A 15,184-nucleotide genomic window follows, 5' to 3' on the forward strand; every position below is an offset into this window, starting at 1 on the left:
AAGAGGTCAGGGTGGCTCTGAGAGCCTGGGGCCTGCAATGAAGAAAGCAGAGCTGAAAAACTACCTCTCAGCAAAGCTCTGGCTTTTTGTTCTCATTCCAACCTAAGGAAGCTCTGCTGGTGATCGAATTCAGGGCTTTGTGGACACTAGGCAAACCTTCTACTATCTAAGCTACAGCCCCAGTCCCCCTGCCTCTTTTAGACAGAGTCTTACCCTGTAGCCCAGGCTAGCCCTTAAACTCACCATTCTCCTGCCTCAGCTTCCTGAGTGCAGGGTAGTGTGTACTACCATGCCATCTCTCTCTCTCTCTCTCTCTCTCTCTCTCTCTCTCTCTCTCTCTCTCTCTCTCTCTCTCTTTTTTTTTTTTTTTTTTTTTTTTTTTTTTAAAATTCGGGTTGAGCTACCATCACAAGCAGTCCAAGGGGGTATGGTTAAATGAAGTGGGAAGTGGGGGCCCATGCCTTTAATCTCAGCATTTGGGAGGCAGAGACAGGGGAATCTCTGTGAGTTCAAGGTCAGTCTGGTCTACAGAGTGAGTTTGAGGACAGTCAGGGCTACACAGAGAAACCCTGTCTGGGGGGCAGGGATACTGTCACAAGGGGCAACAATGACCCACAGACTGCAGACATGAGGTCCTCCACCCCACACCTACAACAGTCCATCGGAGACAATCCCGCCCCATTTCCTGACGCCCTTCCTCAGAGCACCACCTAGTCTGGAGTTCCTTTGGAAGTTAAACATCTCCACGGCCCTCCTGATTAAGTGTCAGCATCATCCAGTCAACAGTTTTGTTTCCAGCTCCAAATAGAAGCAGTAAGAGCATGGGAATTCAGATGAAGAGAAAAGACTGCAGAGGAAGGGACAAACAGACTCCAGGGGGGCACAGGAGAGCACGTCAAGTCAAAATGGAGACAGGGAAGCCTAAAGGAAAGAGGAAGAGCCAGACACGCAGGTGGCCTTGGTGGTTCACAGCTGTAATCTCAGTACTTGGGAGACTAAGGCAGGAGGATTATGGTTCAGGGCCAGCCTGGCCTATGTCATAAGTCCCAAAACAAGAATAGGCAAAGACAAATTGGAGCCTGTATTATATCACACTCAGCACAATGCTCCATTCTGCCTGTCCTCAGACTCATGTGTCCACCATCACCCCTGAAGTATCTGTCTTGGTCAGTAGCTACCTCTCCAATGCCACCTCTAAGGTGAGCTCTCGCAGCAAAGTTCTGTGGAAAGTGACCAGCTATTTGAAGAGCTATGACAATGATGATTCTGTCTGATGTATGTATGCATGCATGTATGTATATATGTATGTATGTTTGTGTGTATAGATATTTTGCTTGCATGAATGCCTGCTTATTGCATGCATATTGGTGCTCAGGGAAGCTGGAAGATGGTTTGGGGTCCTCTGCTATTGGAGTTGTGGGAAGTTGTAAGCAATTAAGTGAGTGATGGGAATAGAATCCAATGCTCTTAACTGCTGAGCCATCCCTCCAACACCCCCCCCCCACTGATATAGTTTATCATATAGCTCCAGGCTGGCTTCAAATCCTCAAATTTACTATTCATCAAGAACAGCCTTGAACTGCTAATCCTCCTGCCTCCACCTCCTCAGTGCTTAGACTCAAGGCACGATCACCACACCTGCGATTCTGGGGATCTGGCTCAGGGCTTCATACACGCTGGACAAGCAATCTGCTGTCTGAGCTATATCCTTAGCCCTCCAGTAAGACTTTCCTTAAATCCAGGACTCAGTGTAAAGGTCTTCCTGTATACCTGGTAACTCTGCGATAAATGCCACGGCCCTCATTTCTCTGGTAAAGACCACTGGGGCTTTTCAGGTTAGTCTCAGTTATATTCCTCAAAGAAGCAGCAACGCTGGGTCTATGCCCGTCTTTCCCAGGCGCAACCTGTGCTGGCGCCTCTGTGCCCCTCCCTTCTTACCACTGACTGTGTGAAAAGACTAGAATCCAGTGTTGTATAGCTAAAGGATAAACTGGACGGCAGCAACAGAAAGGCCAGCTCTGTAGGCCAGCTTCTCCTGCTCTGGTCGCTGCCCTCGATGCACACCAGGTACACACACCTTCACTGCTATGCCATTGCCTGATTCCACCTCCCCAGTCTCTGATGGTAATGTCTTCCCAGCCTCAGACCCACGCCTGACATCACCACACGATGCACACAGCCAGCCAGCCTCTGACTTCTTTGTGGACACACCCACACCTCACTGGGAAGCACAGTGTTCACAGACCCCTTGTTCAGGGTACCTTTAATGTATATTAAATATCACACACACATGCACGCGCGCGCGCGCACACACACACACACACACACACACGTGCAGGAGCCAAGGGGTATCAGAAGAGGCATTAGGTCCCCTGGAACTGGAATTACAGGCAGTTGTGAACCACTACATGAGTGCTGGGAACTGAACTCAGGTCCTCTGCAAGAGCAGCAAGTGCTCTTAACCACTGAGCCATCTCTCCAGCCTCACCCCTTTAGAAAAAGAATGACTCATCAATAAAAGTATCCTTAAGGATCAAGAGGAACTGTAAACCAGACTTGGAGGCACGCGCCTCTAACCCCAGCTAACTGAGAGGCTAAGGCAGGAGGATTGTGAGCTCTGGGCCAGCCTGGAACTGAGACCTATCCTCATCTTTAAAACAAACAACAAACTCAAGCACATTAAAATACAAACAGAACTGTACAGCCAGAAACAACCTTAAAGAAAACGTAATTCAAATCCCTCATTTTCCTGATGAGGAAGCAGAGAGGTGATGTGGCCAACATCAAGAAGTTCTGAGTGGGGTGCAGCAGCAGGTGCATTGAGACAGAGGCTCACTGCATAGCCCTGGCTGACCTAGGAATTTCTGTATAAACCAGCCTGGCTTCAGACTCACAGACATCCACCTGCCTCTGGAGAGCTGGCATTAAAGGAATGCACCACCATGCCCAGTCATTATTTATTATTATTATTATTTATTCTCTCTCTCTCTCTCTCTCTCTCTCTCTCTCTCTCTCTCTCTCTCTCTCTCTCTCTCTCTCTCTCCAGGGTCTCAGGTAGCACAGGCTGACCTCAAACTTGTTCAAGAACAGAAGCGGCCTTGAATCTCTCCTGCTGTGCCCTACTGGCTCTTCCCACTATTCCTATGAGTGAAAGAATTTTCTTCCTAATCTTGGTGTGGTGGCAAGTGCCTTGAATCCCAGGCAGGTGGATCTCTGAGTTCAAGCCCAGCCTGATCTACAAAGCCAGTCTCTGGACAGCCAGAGCTACACAGATAAACCCTGTCTTCAAAAACCCAAAATAAAACAAACAGAATTCTCTCCCTAACCACCTGTAACACATGTCTTCACACTGTGTGTGCTGCCGCAGAAGCTGCTCCTCCCATCTGAGTCACGGGAGCGAAGCTCCGGTCCAATCCCCCAGCGAAAGTCTCCTGTGTTACCAGCACGGTGAGACTGCATCTCAGGAACGGACTTTGAGATCTGCCAGTCCTTTGGGGTTCTTAAATGCTTTGTACCATGAACTCCCCTGGAGGTGGATAAAACCTGCCAGCCCCTTCTCAGCTCCGGCTACGCAGCAGAGAGTACACTTTTATACTTGAAACCAATAAATTAGAACACAGCTATCAAGGGCTGAAGAGGTGGCTCAGGGACTAAGTGTGTATACTGCTCTTTCAGAGGACCCAAGTTCAGTTCCTACAGCCATGTTTGGAAGCTCAGAATGACTGCAACTTCAGGTTCAAAGGATCTAGTACCTCCTTTTGACCTCAGAGGGTACCTGTACTCATGTGCAAATACCTACACATAGTCAAACACATATACATATCATTAAAAATAGGCTGGGGTGGTGGTGGCGCACCCCTTCAATCCCAGCACTCGGGAGGCAGAAGCAGTTGGATCTCTGTGTTCGAGGACAGCCTACTTTACTGTGTGAGTTCCAGGACAGCCAAGACAAAAATAAAATAAAATAAAACCCTAAAAAATAAAACAAAGGAGTTGGAGAGATGATTGGGCAGACAAGAACACATATTTATTGGCATGATTTCTCTGTATAAAAGCCCTGGCTGTCCTGAAACTTGCTTTGTAGACAAGCGTTCCTCAAACTCACAGAGATCCATCTGTCTCTGCTTCCTGAGTACTGGGATTAAGTTAAAGGTATGTACCACCATACTCAGCAAGAGCAGTGGCTCTCAAGACCCAGGCTGGGTCCCCAGCACCCAGTTCACAGCAATCCATGACTCCAGTTCCAGTGTATCCGATGACCTCCTCTGACGTCTGTGGGCACCAGGCATGCACACGGTGTACATACACACAGGCAAAACATTCATATACAAAAAATAAAATATATTTTAAAAAATTAATTAAAATAAGTATTTTAAAAATAGTTATTAAATATTTAAACTTAATCTTTTTTTGTTTTTGTTTTTCAAAACAGGGTTTCTTTGTAGCTTTGGAGCCTGTCCTGGAACTACCTCTTGTAGACCAGGCTGGCCTCAAACTCGGAGATCCTCCTGCCTATGCCTCCTGAGTGCCGGGATTAAAGGTGTGAGCCACCACCACCCAGTTAAACTTAATCTTGTCATATAATCCTGCTCCTTTACTAACTCAAGAAGCATTCTCTCTCCAAAGAATGTAAATCTTCATGAAAACACGATTTCTATGAAAAAACTTCATGTATTGCTAAGACAACCATGGTTTTTCGTTCCACGATCACACATTAAAGGACATTTTAACTAGGACTTAGTAAAGTAACTTAGGGTGTGACCTCACTCATCATGTTAACAGATTCCCGTCAGGAGGTCCTTGGAGCTCAGGTTCAGATCCCTGCTTTAAACACCCGGTCTAGGAATAGAAAAGGACGTGTGGCACACGCCTTTAATCCAGAGGCAAGTAGACCTCCAGGAGTTCAAGGTCAGCATGGGCTGCAAAGCAAGTTCCAGGCCAGCATAACGTCTCAAAAACAGACGAACAAACAAGATCCACCACAACAAATAAACAAAACCCAGCCAAACACACACACATGTATACATGCACACACATGTGCACATGCACGCGCACACACTCACACGTGCACACACATGCATGCACACACACGTGCACACACATGCACAAAATCACCTCAATGAAAACTTTTAAACTAGATGAGGAAACTCAAAGCCTAAAGAGGTCGTGTGACAGTGATTCTCTAGGCCCATAATAGACATACAATAAAAAATTAAAAATAGACAAACAATAAAATATTCTCTAACTGAAGCAGGTGTCAAAATTGCACAGTAAAATAGTGGACAAAGCTGAGACTTGAGCCCTTGAGTCAGAACTTCAACTACAGCAAGCAAATGCAATGCTTGTCTTTTTATAGTTTACCATTACATCACTATTTACCTAGTGTGTCAGTGCGAACATGTGTGTGGGGGTCAGTTTTCTCCTTTCCCAGGTGGGTCCCAGGGACTGAACTCAGGTCTTCAGATTTGACAGCAAGAGCTGACACCATTTCTCTAGCCCAACATTTGTCTTCCTTTAAAAGTCACTGGAGCTTGGACGTAGTGACACAGACCTGTAAGCCCAGCACTCAGGAGGCAGAGGCAGCAGACCTCTGAGCTGAGGGCAGCCTGGTTCTAGGTCAGCCAGGGCTACATAGAGAGACTCTCTCTCGAAAAGAAAAAAATCCCAGAACTCGGGAGGCAGAGGCAGGCGGATCCCTGAGTTCAAGGTCAGCCTGGTCTACAGAGCTCCATGACAGGCTCCAAAGCTACTGAGAAACCCAAAAAAAAAAAAAAAATGAAGTAAGTTAGTAGAGGGTTAGCTGGGGCTGTAACATCAGAAGTTCAAGGTCATCTTGTATATGGTGAGTTTGAAGCCAGCCTAGGTTTGTCTCAATACCTTGTCTCAAAATAAAAATAGAAATGGCTGGAAAGATGGCTCAGCAGTTAGGAGCACAGACTGTTCTTCCTAGCACCACATCAGGTGGCCACTGACAGCTGCCTATACCTGCAACTCCAGGGTCCTCCACAATCTTTTGGCTTCTGGACACATATACATGTAATGTTAAAAAATAAAATATTTCAGAGAGGAAAAAATAAAAACAAAATGTGAAAAGTCAATGGAGTAAGCTGAGAATAGTGGCGCAGGCCTTTAATCCAACACTTGGGAGGCAGAGGCAGGTGGAGTGCCGTGACTTTGAGACCAGGCTGGGCTACACAGTGAATCTGAGGTCAGCACGGGAAACTGAAAGATAGCCTGTTTTTAAATACGAAACAAACCCCAAAGTCAGTGGAATAATCCATCTCTGTGTACTTTCTCAAAAGTGCTAGGAAAATATACTCTAGGTCTTTGTCATCTAAAAAGCAAAATCCCCCTCTTGTTCTTAACAACAGAAACCTCTGGCTCTACGGCACGTCATTTCCCTCTCATAGATAAATACTGTATCTTGCCAGTCATAATGGACACCTATTCAGAAATTAATTAATGGTCATCTAAAAATGTTCCCTAGCTATAATCAGGTGCTTCGCTTACAGCAATCAGCCCTTGAACACCAGGCTGCTCTGAAGTTTCTTGGCTCCCTGTGTGATTACCATCATCACTGCAATCCCCATTCAGAAATTAGCAAATCCTTACCTGCTCGGTTTTTAAAACATAGTGCTCACTGCACTGACATCTCTCAGGCTGGTCCCTCGTCCTCTCTCATCCTCTCCACCACCCTGGCTACCAGTGTTTACACTTGTCCCTCTTTCAACACAGGCATCATGTCTGTCTCTCCTGGTATCTTTATTGTCCATCTAATGGTTCTCCATGGTGTACACCACACACACACACACACACACACACACACACACACACACACACACACACACTCGCTGTCCAACCTTCAAGTGGGATGCTCCAGAAACTCTCGGTTTGAAGTTCCAGTCCGCCCTGTCCCCAGAGGACAGCTTTATTCCACCTCTCCCCAGCACACAGCATCCTTTCCCGTCATCAGCTGTGTGCCGCACAGCCTTGCCATATCCAGCACACGGGTTAGCCGTGACCGACTCTCACAGCCAGAGCTCACACACTTCTTCAGGTCCCCAAGACCAGGTCAGACCCTTCCAGCTGGGGCTGAATCTGGTCTTGTCCTTGAGAGCCCTCTGTCTGTTTTCTGGGACACTGAGGGTCTGCCACCCAATGGCTGTCATGAGACTGCTCTTACAGACTCTTTAGATGTGTTGATACGGTCACTGTCAGCACCTGAAACATGGGGAGTTTGAAGACAGCTGAGCTGGGAGTGGAGAATGTGTGCACTGGATTTCAAAGGCAGTATGAAAAGAGGACACAAGCTATGTCATTGGAACATGGATATGGATCGATGATGAAATATTTTAGACATATTTGATTAAATAAGATTATTATCATTCATTGCACTAGTTTAATGTTTTAATGTGACCAGTGAAAACCTTTAAATTACATATATTAATAAATTGCTTGTTTGATATTTCTAGTAAACTCTCACTTCTTTGGGTTCTTCTGCTGGTGTGTTTGTGTGTGCACGCACATGCGAGTGTGTGAGAACTCAAGTGGGTGTGAGCACACGTGTGTATAGAACCCAATACCTCACCCATTCTAGGCAAACCCTCTACCACCCCAGCCCTACTGGGCCATATTTAATCCTCCCTACGTTCCTATTAAAAGTGTGCCCCCCTCTGCTCCCCATGCTCCCAACCTAGAACTCTTTTCCTTCCATCTGCCATTGTCAGGGCTTCTTCTAGTCATCCTTTCTCCACACAGTCCTCCATCCCCCCCCCATTTGCTAACATAGCTTTTTCCCCCTCCCCTCAAATTATAACGAGGTTCCGGGCTTTGTCTTCCTCAGTTCTCATACAGAGTGACATCTTTCTTAATTCTTAGCCAACTGAAAACTATTCTCTGTAATTCCCAAAGAATAGAACTTTTTCATTCTCCAAATTGGCCTGTCTTCACTAGAAGTTTTCTTCTCTTTTTTCTTTTTAAAGATAGGGCTTCAAGTAACTCCTGCTGTTCCCCAACATAATATGTGGCTGAACCTACTCTTCTGTCAGCCCCTCCCTCCTAGTGCGGGTGCCACCCCGCCCAGCTGTTCTGTAAGGTCATTTGGAGGGGCTAGCAAGCATACATTAAATATTCAACAAGTGTGAATGAACAATAACTTCAGCCCAATGCCTCCCACCCATCACCACCGGAAAAGCAACTCTCCTTCTGTCATTTTATAGACTGTATTCCTTCCCAGTCTCTTTTCTGTGGAGGTTCCGGTCCCACGCACAGCGGAGAACTCTCTTACTCCGTCCCAAGTTTCCTGAGACAGTCCCCCAACAAAAGATTCTATTTCCCATCAGCCTTGGCGGCCATGTGCTGTCATTCCCGGATGGAGTTTATGCCTAACCTTTGGGTAACTGCATTTTATCTTTCCACAGTCATGTCAGGGAACACTCGTGGCTGGGGAGGTCGGTGAGTGGCTGTCGGCAAAGGGCAGGGTGAAGACTGGTTCTGGTCCCTCTGAAGCCTGACTTCCTTACTGCTCTTCCAGCACCTAAGGTGATACTGCCACAGACCATCCCAGGCTGGGACGTGACCTTCAGCACAGAAACTGTCAACACCCTCCTCTGCCCCACCCCAATTATATTGCCAACAAAGCCCCTTCCCTGTGCTTCAGCAGCGGTATGCACAGCTCCTTTTCTTGTGGGTTCCTTTTTTCTTAGATCAGGAAACCTGTTCTTCCTCCCTGGGTCACCAGCCTGCCAGCACCAGCACCCTCCGTCCATGCTGAAGCTCTTGGAATGCCCTGGCATTTTTGGTTAGCTCTCTCCCAGTCCTGCCTTGACACAACACTCATCCCCACACACTTTTTTAGTGAAGTTGCTCACTTCTCATTCAGCCCAGCCCAGAGTTCCTCTTCCCACAGAAGGCCAGTTCCCTAGTCACAATCTCCAGTCAGTGTCTGCCATCACCCCCTCTGGCCCACCCCATCGCCCCTGTCATGGCTCTTTCCTTCTTTTCTTCTCGGTAGTTCTCTTGTGCCCTTTTCTTCTGTTGACATATTGGGCTTACTAAGACAAGAACTCCCATTATACATACGAGTGGAGAGAAGGGCAGGGGACCCTGGCTGTGTGTGGATGAGCAGTCTGTTTCCCCCATGGTAAGGGCACACCCCCTCAGGTCTGCCCACCTGTGGGTCCCCTCCCTCCTTCCCTCCAGCTCCCCTGTGTCTGCCTGGCTATGCCTCCAGGCCCCATGGCCTGCACAGCACCTCTTGAGTAGCCAGCCCTGCTCCTTCCTGCTTTTGAACTATCCCAATTCTTCCTTCTGAGGAGCCTCCTTCTGCTCTGCCCTGTCCTCTTGTTCTGAAGACACTGTCTGCTATCTCCAGGTGTCTCTCTTCTTCTTAGGGTCCTACTGAGGAGCCGCTGCTCTGACTTCAGAGCCTCTTGTGTCAGTCAGATTGGAAAAGGATTTAACAACGGATGAATCCCCACAGCCAAAATGCCCAGAACCAAAAATCAAAACTGGAAGGCAGGCTTCTTGACAGCCCCCCCCCTCCAGCACCTGAGACAGTGGGCAGGCCCCCTTCCCCGTGGGCACTTTTACAGCAGAAACCTGTCCTCAGGAATCGCCTACCTGCCCTGAATGACTCTTGGATCCTCTGCTTGCCTCTGCTATCACTCCAAACCCTTTGGGTCATTTAATCAGCTAAGCTAGGTGCCATGAACTGCGGAGCAGACGTGGGCTCATCCGAGTGTGAAGGAAGTTTAAGCTCTCTACTTTTACATGGGCTATTTTTCTTCATTAGAACTCCCCAGATTGCATAAGCCTCGATCTCAGCGCACCTGGCTCTGCCCGGAAAGGAGAAAGCTTGTTGGCTGTAGGATACTGAGGACAGGGCAAGAGGACTTCCAGAAATGGACTCTGATCAGGGTTCATTTACGGCATGCACCCTGTCACGGTGGAGATGGCATCCTCCCAGGGCTCTTGAATGACCTGTCAGCAGGATCCTCAACTCTTGTCTGCACTGCCACACCCAACTCTACCAGCCGCCAGTTAACACCCCTCTAGTCCTGGCCTGCGCTGCTCCAGCGCCCTATCTGGTTCTCCAATGTTTAGGTCTAGTCTAAAGGAGCGTTCAATAGTGACCTTTGTTAAGGTGAAGAAGCCACAGGCTCATCAGCCCCTCCTTCTGCGCCGCATCCACAAAGCCCATGCCCACCATTTGTGTGCTGAGGGGTCGATTCAGAATGCGCCCCCACATTCTAAAGTGACAGTTGTTCCCGAATGCTGTCACCGTCACCGTAGGGTCCTGCTGAAGCCCTCAGGAATCCCATCCTTGGGAAGAGAAAAACGAAGGGATTCTGAAAAAAAGAGACAGGGCGAGGCTTGTGGACTACAATGCTGAAAAAACGTGCCGCCGGTGAGGCTTCAGGCGCTCCGAGGCTAGAGCAGGGCTTTGGGACCTGGAGGTATTGGGGAATGAACATCGCGCGAGCTGGGATCTGGCACTCTAGGGCTCCAAGCAGGTGGCAGGAGTTCTGGACTGGTCCCGGTCTGGGACGTCCTGACGGTCGAACCCACGTCGGCCCCAGCACTTACCCGGCAGACTCGAGAAAGTCTCTGAGAAGTGCGGCGGCGGGGGCGGCGGGGGTTCAGCCACTTTCTCGCGCGCCGGCAGCAGCTCGTCGGCGTCCAGCGCTCCCTCCGTGCGTCGAGCCGCGGGCTCGGGGTTGCTTCGCGAGGCGGTGGAGGCGGCGGCGGCTGCAGCGGCGAGCTCCGGGGGTCCGTAGTAGGCATCGGGAGGCTCTGCGAAGCTGGGCAGTGCAGTGGTCAGAGCCACCATCGAGGGCACCGCCTGGCCCAGCCCGGCGCAGAAGGTGTTGCTCAGGCGGCCGGCGAATGAGGCGAGCGGGGCCAGTGGCGGGAGGCCGGCGGGCAGCGGAGCGGGGGCCAGTGCCTGTGGCAGCACGAGTGGCCGGTAGGGCATGAACATGGGGTAGCCGGTGTAGAGCAGGTGGCCCGAGCGTGGCGGCGGCGGCCCGATGAGCGAGTCGATGGAGAAGGCGGTGCCCGGGCCGCCGCTGCCCCCGCCGCTGCCCCCGGGGGCGCCGCCGCCCGCAGCTCTCTGCATGGCGCTGCCCGGGCCCCGCCGTGAGCCCCGCGCAGACACGCAGGGCTCGCTGCGGGCGCGCGGGCCGAGGTGGCGGCGGGGCGCGGGCTCGGCGCAGTGTGGCTCCGGCGCCGCGCTCCCTCGCTCATAAGGAGGGAGGGGGCGGGCGGGCGGGCTGGGGGTGTCGCCCTCCGGACTCATCCATCTTCCTCAAATTACGCTTCACTTGCTCCCTCCGCCCGCCGCAGCTCTCGGCTCCTGCGCCCCGCGCCCCGCGCCTTCCCAACGGCCCGGCCGGCCCGGGACCCCGCCCGCCCCCCGCGGCCCAACCAACTATTATTAATGCAGATTGATGAGGCCGGACCCTCTGCTTTGTGAAAGTTTGCGGCGGGCGAGGAGGCGGCGACGGCAGCTGGCCAGGTCCCCTCCCTGCTCCCGGACCTGCTCCCGGCTCAGTCCACGCGGCCCCGGCTCTGCGTCGCTCGAAGGGCGAGCGGGGCCCGGCGGGGCGTGGATGCACGGGATGCCAGGAAGTACTCCGGCCCGCATCCCACCCGGGCCGCACGAGGCGGCCGTCCCTAGAAGCCCAGACGCGGCGGGAGACAGCAGAGGGCGCGCTCTCCGCCCAGGGCCCCGTGCGCGCCTGGGGCCACTCGTGGGCAACAGCTTTCCTACTGTCTTCCCAGCCCCTTTGCACTCTCTGACCTGGACTCCATTCTCTACACATTGACTCTTGCCCCTTCTCCCTCCTTCCTCCTCCATCTCCAACTTCTCGCTTCTGTGGGAATTCCTGAGTACTTACCCTTTCTTACCTTTCCCTCTTCACCTCTTTCCCACCCTTTCCATTCTTTTTCTTCTTCTGCCCTTCCCTCCCTTGTTGGCCTCCTTTTAAATTCCTATTCCTCTCTTTTCGATTCTCTATTCCAGTCCGTCTTACTCTATTTTTTCATTCTCTGTCTTTGTGTATCTCTTCTGTCTGTCTGTCTCTCGTGTTCTCTCTCTCTCTCTCTCTCTCTCTCTCTCTCTCTCTCTCTCTCTCTCTTTCTCTCTCCTCTCCTCTCTCACTCTCTCTCCATTAATTTCCCTGATTGGCTCCCTGGCTCCAGCGCGTCTGATGAGCCTATTCATTCCCGGGCCTGACACTCTCGACCTGCCCTGGTTGATTGCTGGGGGCTGGCCCCAGGAGCGCTGATGAGCCCCAAGGGTCAGCAGCGCTAATTATCTGCTAATTGCAGATGACTCTGCTCACCTCCCCCATTCCGCCTTGACTGTCCCCCTCCTCTGATTCCCAGCAGCAGACTTGCCGTTCTAGAGGCAAAAGTCAGCGGCTTTTGGCTGCGTAAGCACCTCAGGTCAGCGAGTGGGAAGGAGGCAAGAAGAGTGTGGCCCGAAGTTGAGAATGCAGCCTTAGTCTGGCCAACAATTGCAGTTTTCGGCTTAGAGAACTATTCAGGTGGGGTCAGGAAGAGCCTAACAGAAGGATCGATAGCCAAGACAGACAAGTTCAACAGGGTGCAGTTCAGGAACGCGAGTGACTCAGGTAAAGAGAAAAACCTACCACAGGGGACAGAGGAGGGCAGATGGCCCTGCTGGGTCTCAGTTGCGGTTGTCCCAGGCGGGAGTGTTGTATTAGCTAATGGGCAGAGAGAGCTATATTGTCAGGCTGGGGAGCACCGAGGAAGAGTGCAGGATTACCTGAGACAGACATTGAGCTGGAGGTGACATTCTCAGCCGGGGAAGCAGAGGCAGGCAGAGCCTCAGGAGTTCAAGGTCATCGGCAACTATGTAGCAAGTTCTAGGCCAGTCTGAACCCAAGGCCAGATCAGCCAGGGCCACGCTGTGAGACCCTGTGAGTGGTAGAAAAGGGAGAGGGAGGTTACACCTTCACGAAAATGGAAGATGGTGTTGTTCCTATGCAGCCCTGATGGACTTGGGGTTCTCCATGCTGCCAATGAAGACTACAGACAAGACTGGGGAGAAGATGCCACCTTGGAGAAAGAAGAGGTGCTTTGGCTAAGTCTGGGAGTCCCCAGCTCACAATCAAGAACCAGAATACACCACTGGCTGTAGACAGTCTTTCCAAACAATTCTTGGTTAAGTTAACCAAGCCCTCCATGGCGCTGATAATGAAGACCAGATTTCAAAAGCATATTGTACTTCAGAAGGGAGAGGTCAAGTACTTGGTTTGATGGCTTTACAGTGTTGGATACATAATAGAGGCTTATTGACTTGATGAATTATGGAGGGAACTTTGAGCTACAATTACAGCAATTAAAGCTGTATGAGTAGCTTCCGCACCAATCAAATAACACACGGAGAAGAGCCATTTTTAAAAGTAATTGCATCCATTTTTTGCATAGGTAATAACATCGCATAGAACAAAATTTCAAAAGCTTAAAAGGACATATGTTGAAATACCTCTGTCCCAAAGCTCCCATAGTGAATGCACACTCAAGCAAGCCGGCCATTCTCTGTGAGCACAGAACAGATCACAGTCTCAGGGACTAGAGGGTAAAGACCTTCTGGTCTCAGAAATGTGTGTCACCTATCTCAAGCCAGGAGCTGATTGTGTCGCACTTACACTCAGAGCACTCTACTCTCCACCCAAGCTGGCACCGATGAATCCCCGTGGGCAGCCCACTCAGAAGTGATGAGCTAAGTGACACCTCAGGGGCTTTGTATTGACCCAGCATGTGAGCCAGATACTGAGCTCTGTAGCCCATTTATATCTTCAATCAGTCCCTTGCCCCAATGGGGTCATGAGGAGTGGCTGCTCAGGTCTTTGATGTTCAGCAGCTAGGATCGCACGCTCAGGGGTGACTGCTGCAGCCCAATTTCTGTCTCTGCCCTTACTTTCCGGGTGGAATTGAGACCACACAGCAAATGGGGAAGCGTTGCTGGAGGTGCCCTGTCTTAACTTTTCCGTCTGAGAGAGGGAATCTAAGCTGCTTAGAAAGCAAGGCTTACATGGATCTGAGGCAGAATGAGTCTTCCCAAATGAGTTCTTGCTGCAAGGAGCAAAGGAAGAGTGTATCTGCCCAAGAGAGAAAGGACTCACCTTCCACCCGGTCAGCAGCACTTTAGACCAAGGACAGACACTGTTGCCATCAAAGCCACCAAATCTGAACAAAACTGGCTCTTTACCAGCGGAAAATGGGGACTTTGCTACGGAATCCCCGAACATCTAGTATCCGATCTTTCCTACAATGGAGCCAGGGAGCTATAGAGATGGTTCAGCCCTTAACAAGCGGTGGCTGCTCTTCCAGAGGACGCGGGTTCTGTTCCCAGCACCCACGTGGCAGCTCTCAGCCTTTGGTAACTTCAGTACCAGGGAATCTGACTCCCTCCTCAAACCTCTGGGCACCAGGCATGCACTGCACATGGGGCACAAATGCATATGAAGGTCCAGCACTAGCTCATATAAACAAAAATCTAAAAACCATTAAAATAAATAATAAAATAAAAATGGACCTGTGCATGAACCCTGAGGTGGCCCGCTCTCACCGTGCAGAGCTTTGGAAAATGCTTGTCACAGGAATTTGTGTTTTGATTTTTTTTATTTCTTTGTTGGAAATATGATCTCAAATGTGATTATTTACTTGCTTGGTTTTTAAAAACAGGGCTTGCGGGAAGGTGGGGAGTTGGCACGTCTTAAATCCCAGAAGCAGAGGCAGGTGGATGTCTATGAGTTCGAGGCCAGAGTGAGTTCCAGGACTGCCAGGACCTCACAGTGGAACCTTGTCTCAGAAGAAAACAAAACAAACAACAACAACAAACAAACAAACAAACAAAAAAAAAACAAAAAATCCAGGGCTTATGTGGCCTGACTGACCTAGTTCTTGCTATATAGACCAGTCTGGTCTCAAACTCCGAGATTCCCCCTGCAGGCATGCACCTCTACAAATGTCTAAATAGTTTGATTTACCCTCTCTGCTTGGTCTCTGTTAGGCCTCACCTTCTGTCCTCTACTTCATGTGCTGGCAGTTGCAGCTAGGACACAAAAAAATGAGCAAAGTGTTCTAAAGCCAAAGTCAACAGGTCCCTATCTCCGATTCACTCAGGCGGGAGTGCCCTCCCACTGAGGGC

The 15,184-nt window shown here is 50.3% G+C and overlaps 1 protein-coding gene across 1 annotated transcript in view; it reads right to left on the reverse strand.

Annotated features, from left to right (window-relative positions):
• The window catches only part of Gbx1 (gastrulation brain homeobox 1), a 20,805-nt gene extending 9,671 nt beyond the window's left edge, over nucleotides 1-11,134 (reverse strand). Inside the window, exon 1 of the mRNA XM_050123703.1 lies at nucleotides 10,588-11,134. Coding sequence (XP_049979660.1) covers nucleotides 10,588-11,119 — 532 coding nt within the window. The 5' untranslated portion in view covers nucleotides 11,120-11,134. The remainder of the gene's footprint in view (nucleotides 1-10,587) is intronic.
• Nucleotides 11,135-15,184: the final 4,050 nt, after the last annotated feature.

Source organism: Alexandromys fortis, unplaced genomic scaffold (assembly GCF_014885135.2).
Source record: "Alexandromys fortis isolate MF-2015 unplaced genomic scaffold, M_Fortis_MF-2015_v1.1 scaffold_217, whole genome shotgun sequence".
NCBI lineage: Eukaryota > Metazoa > Chordata > Mammalia > Rodentia > Cricetidae > Alexandromys > Alexandromys fortis.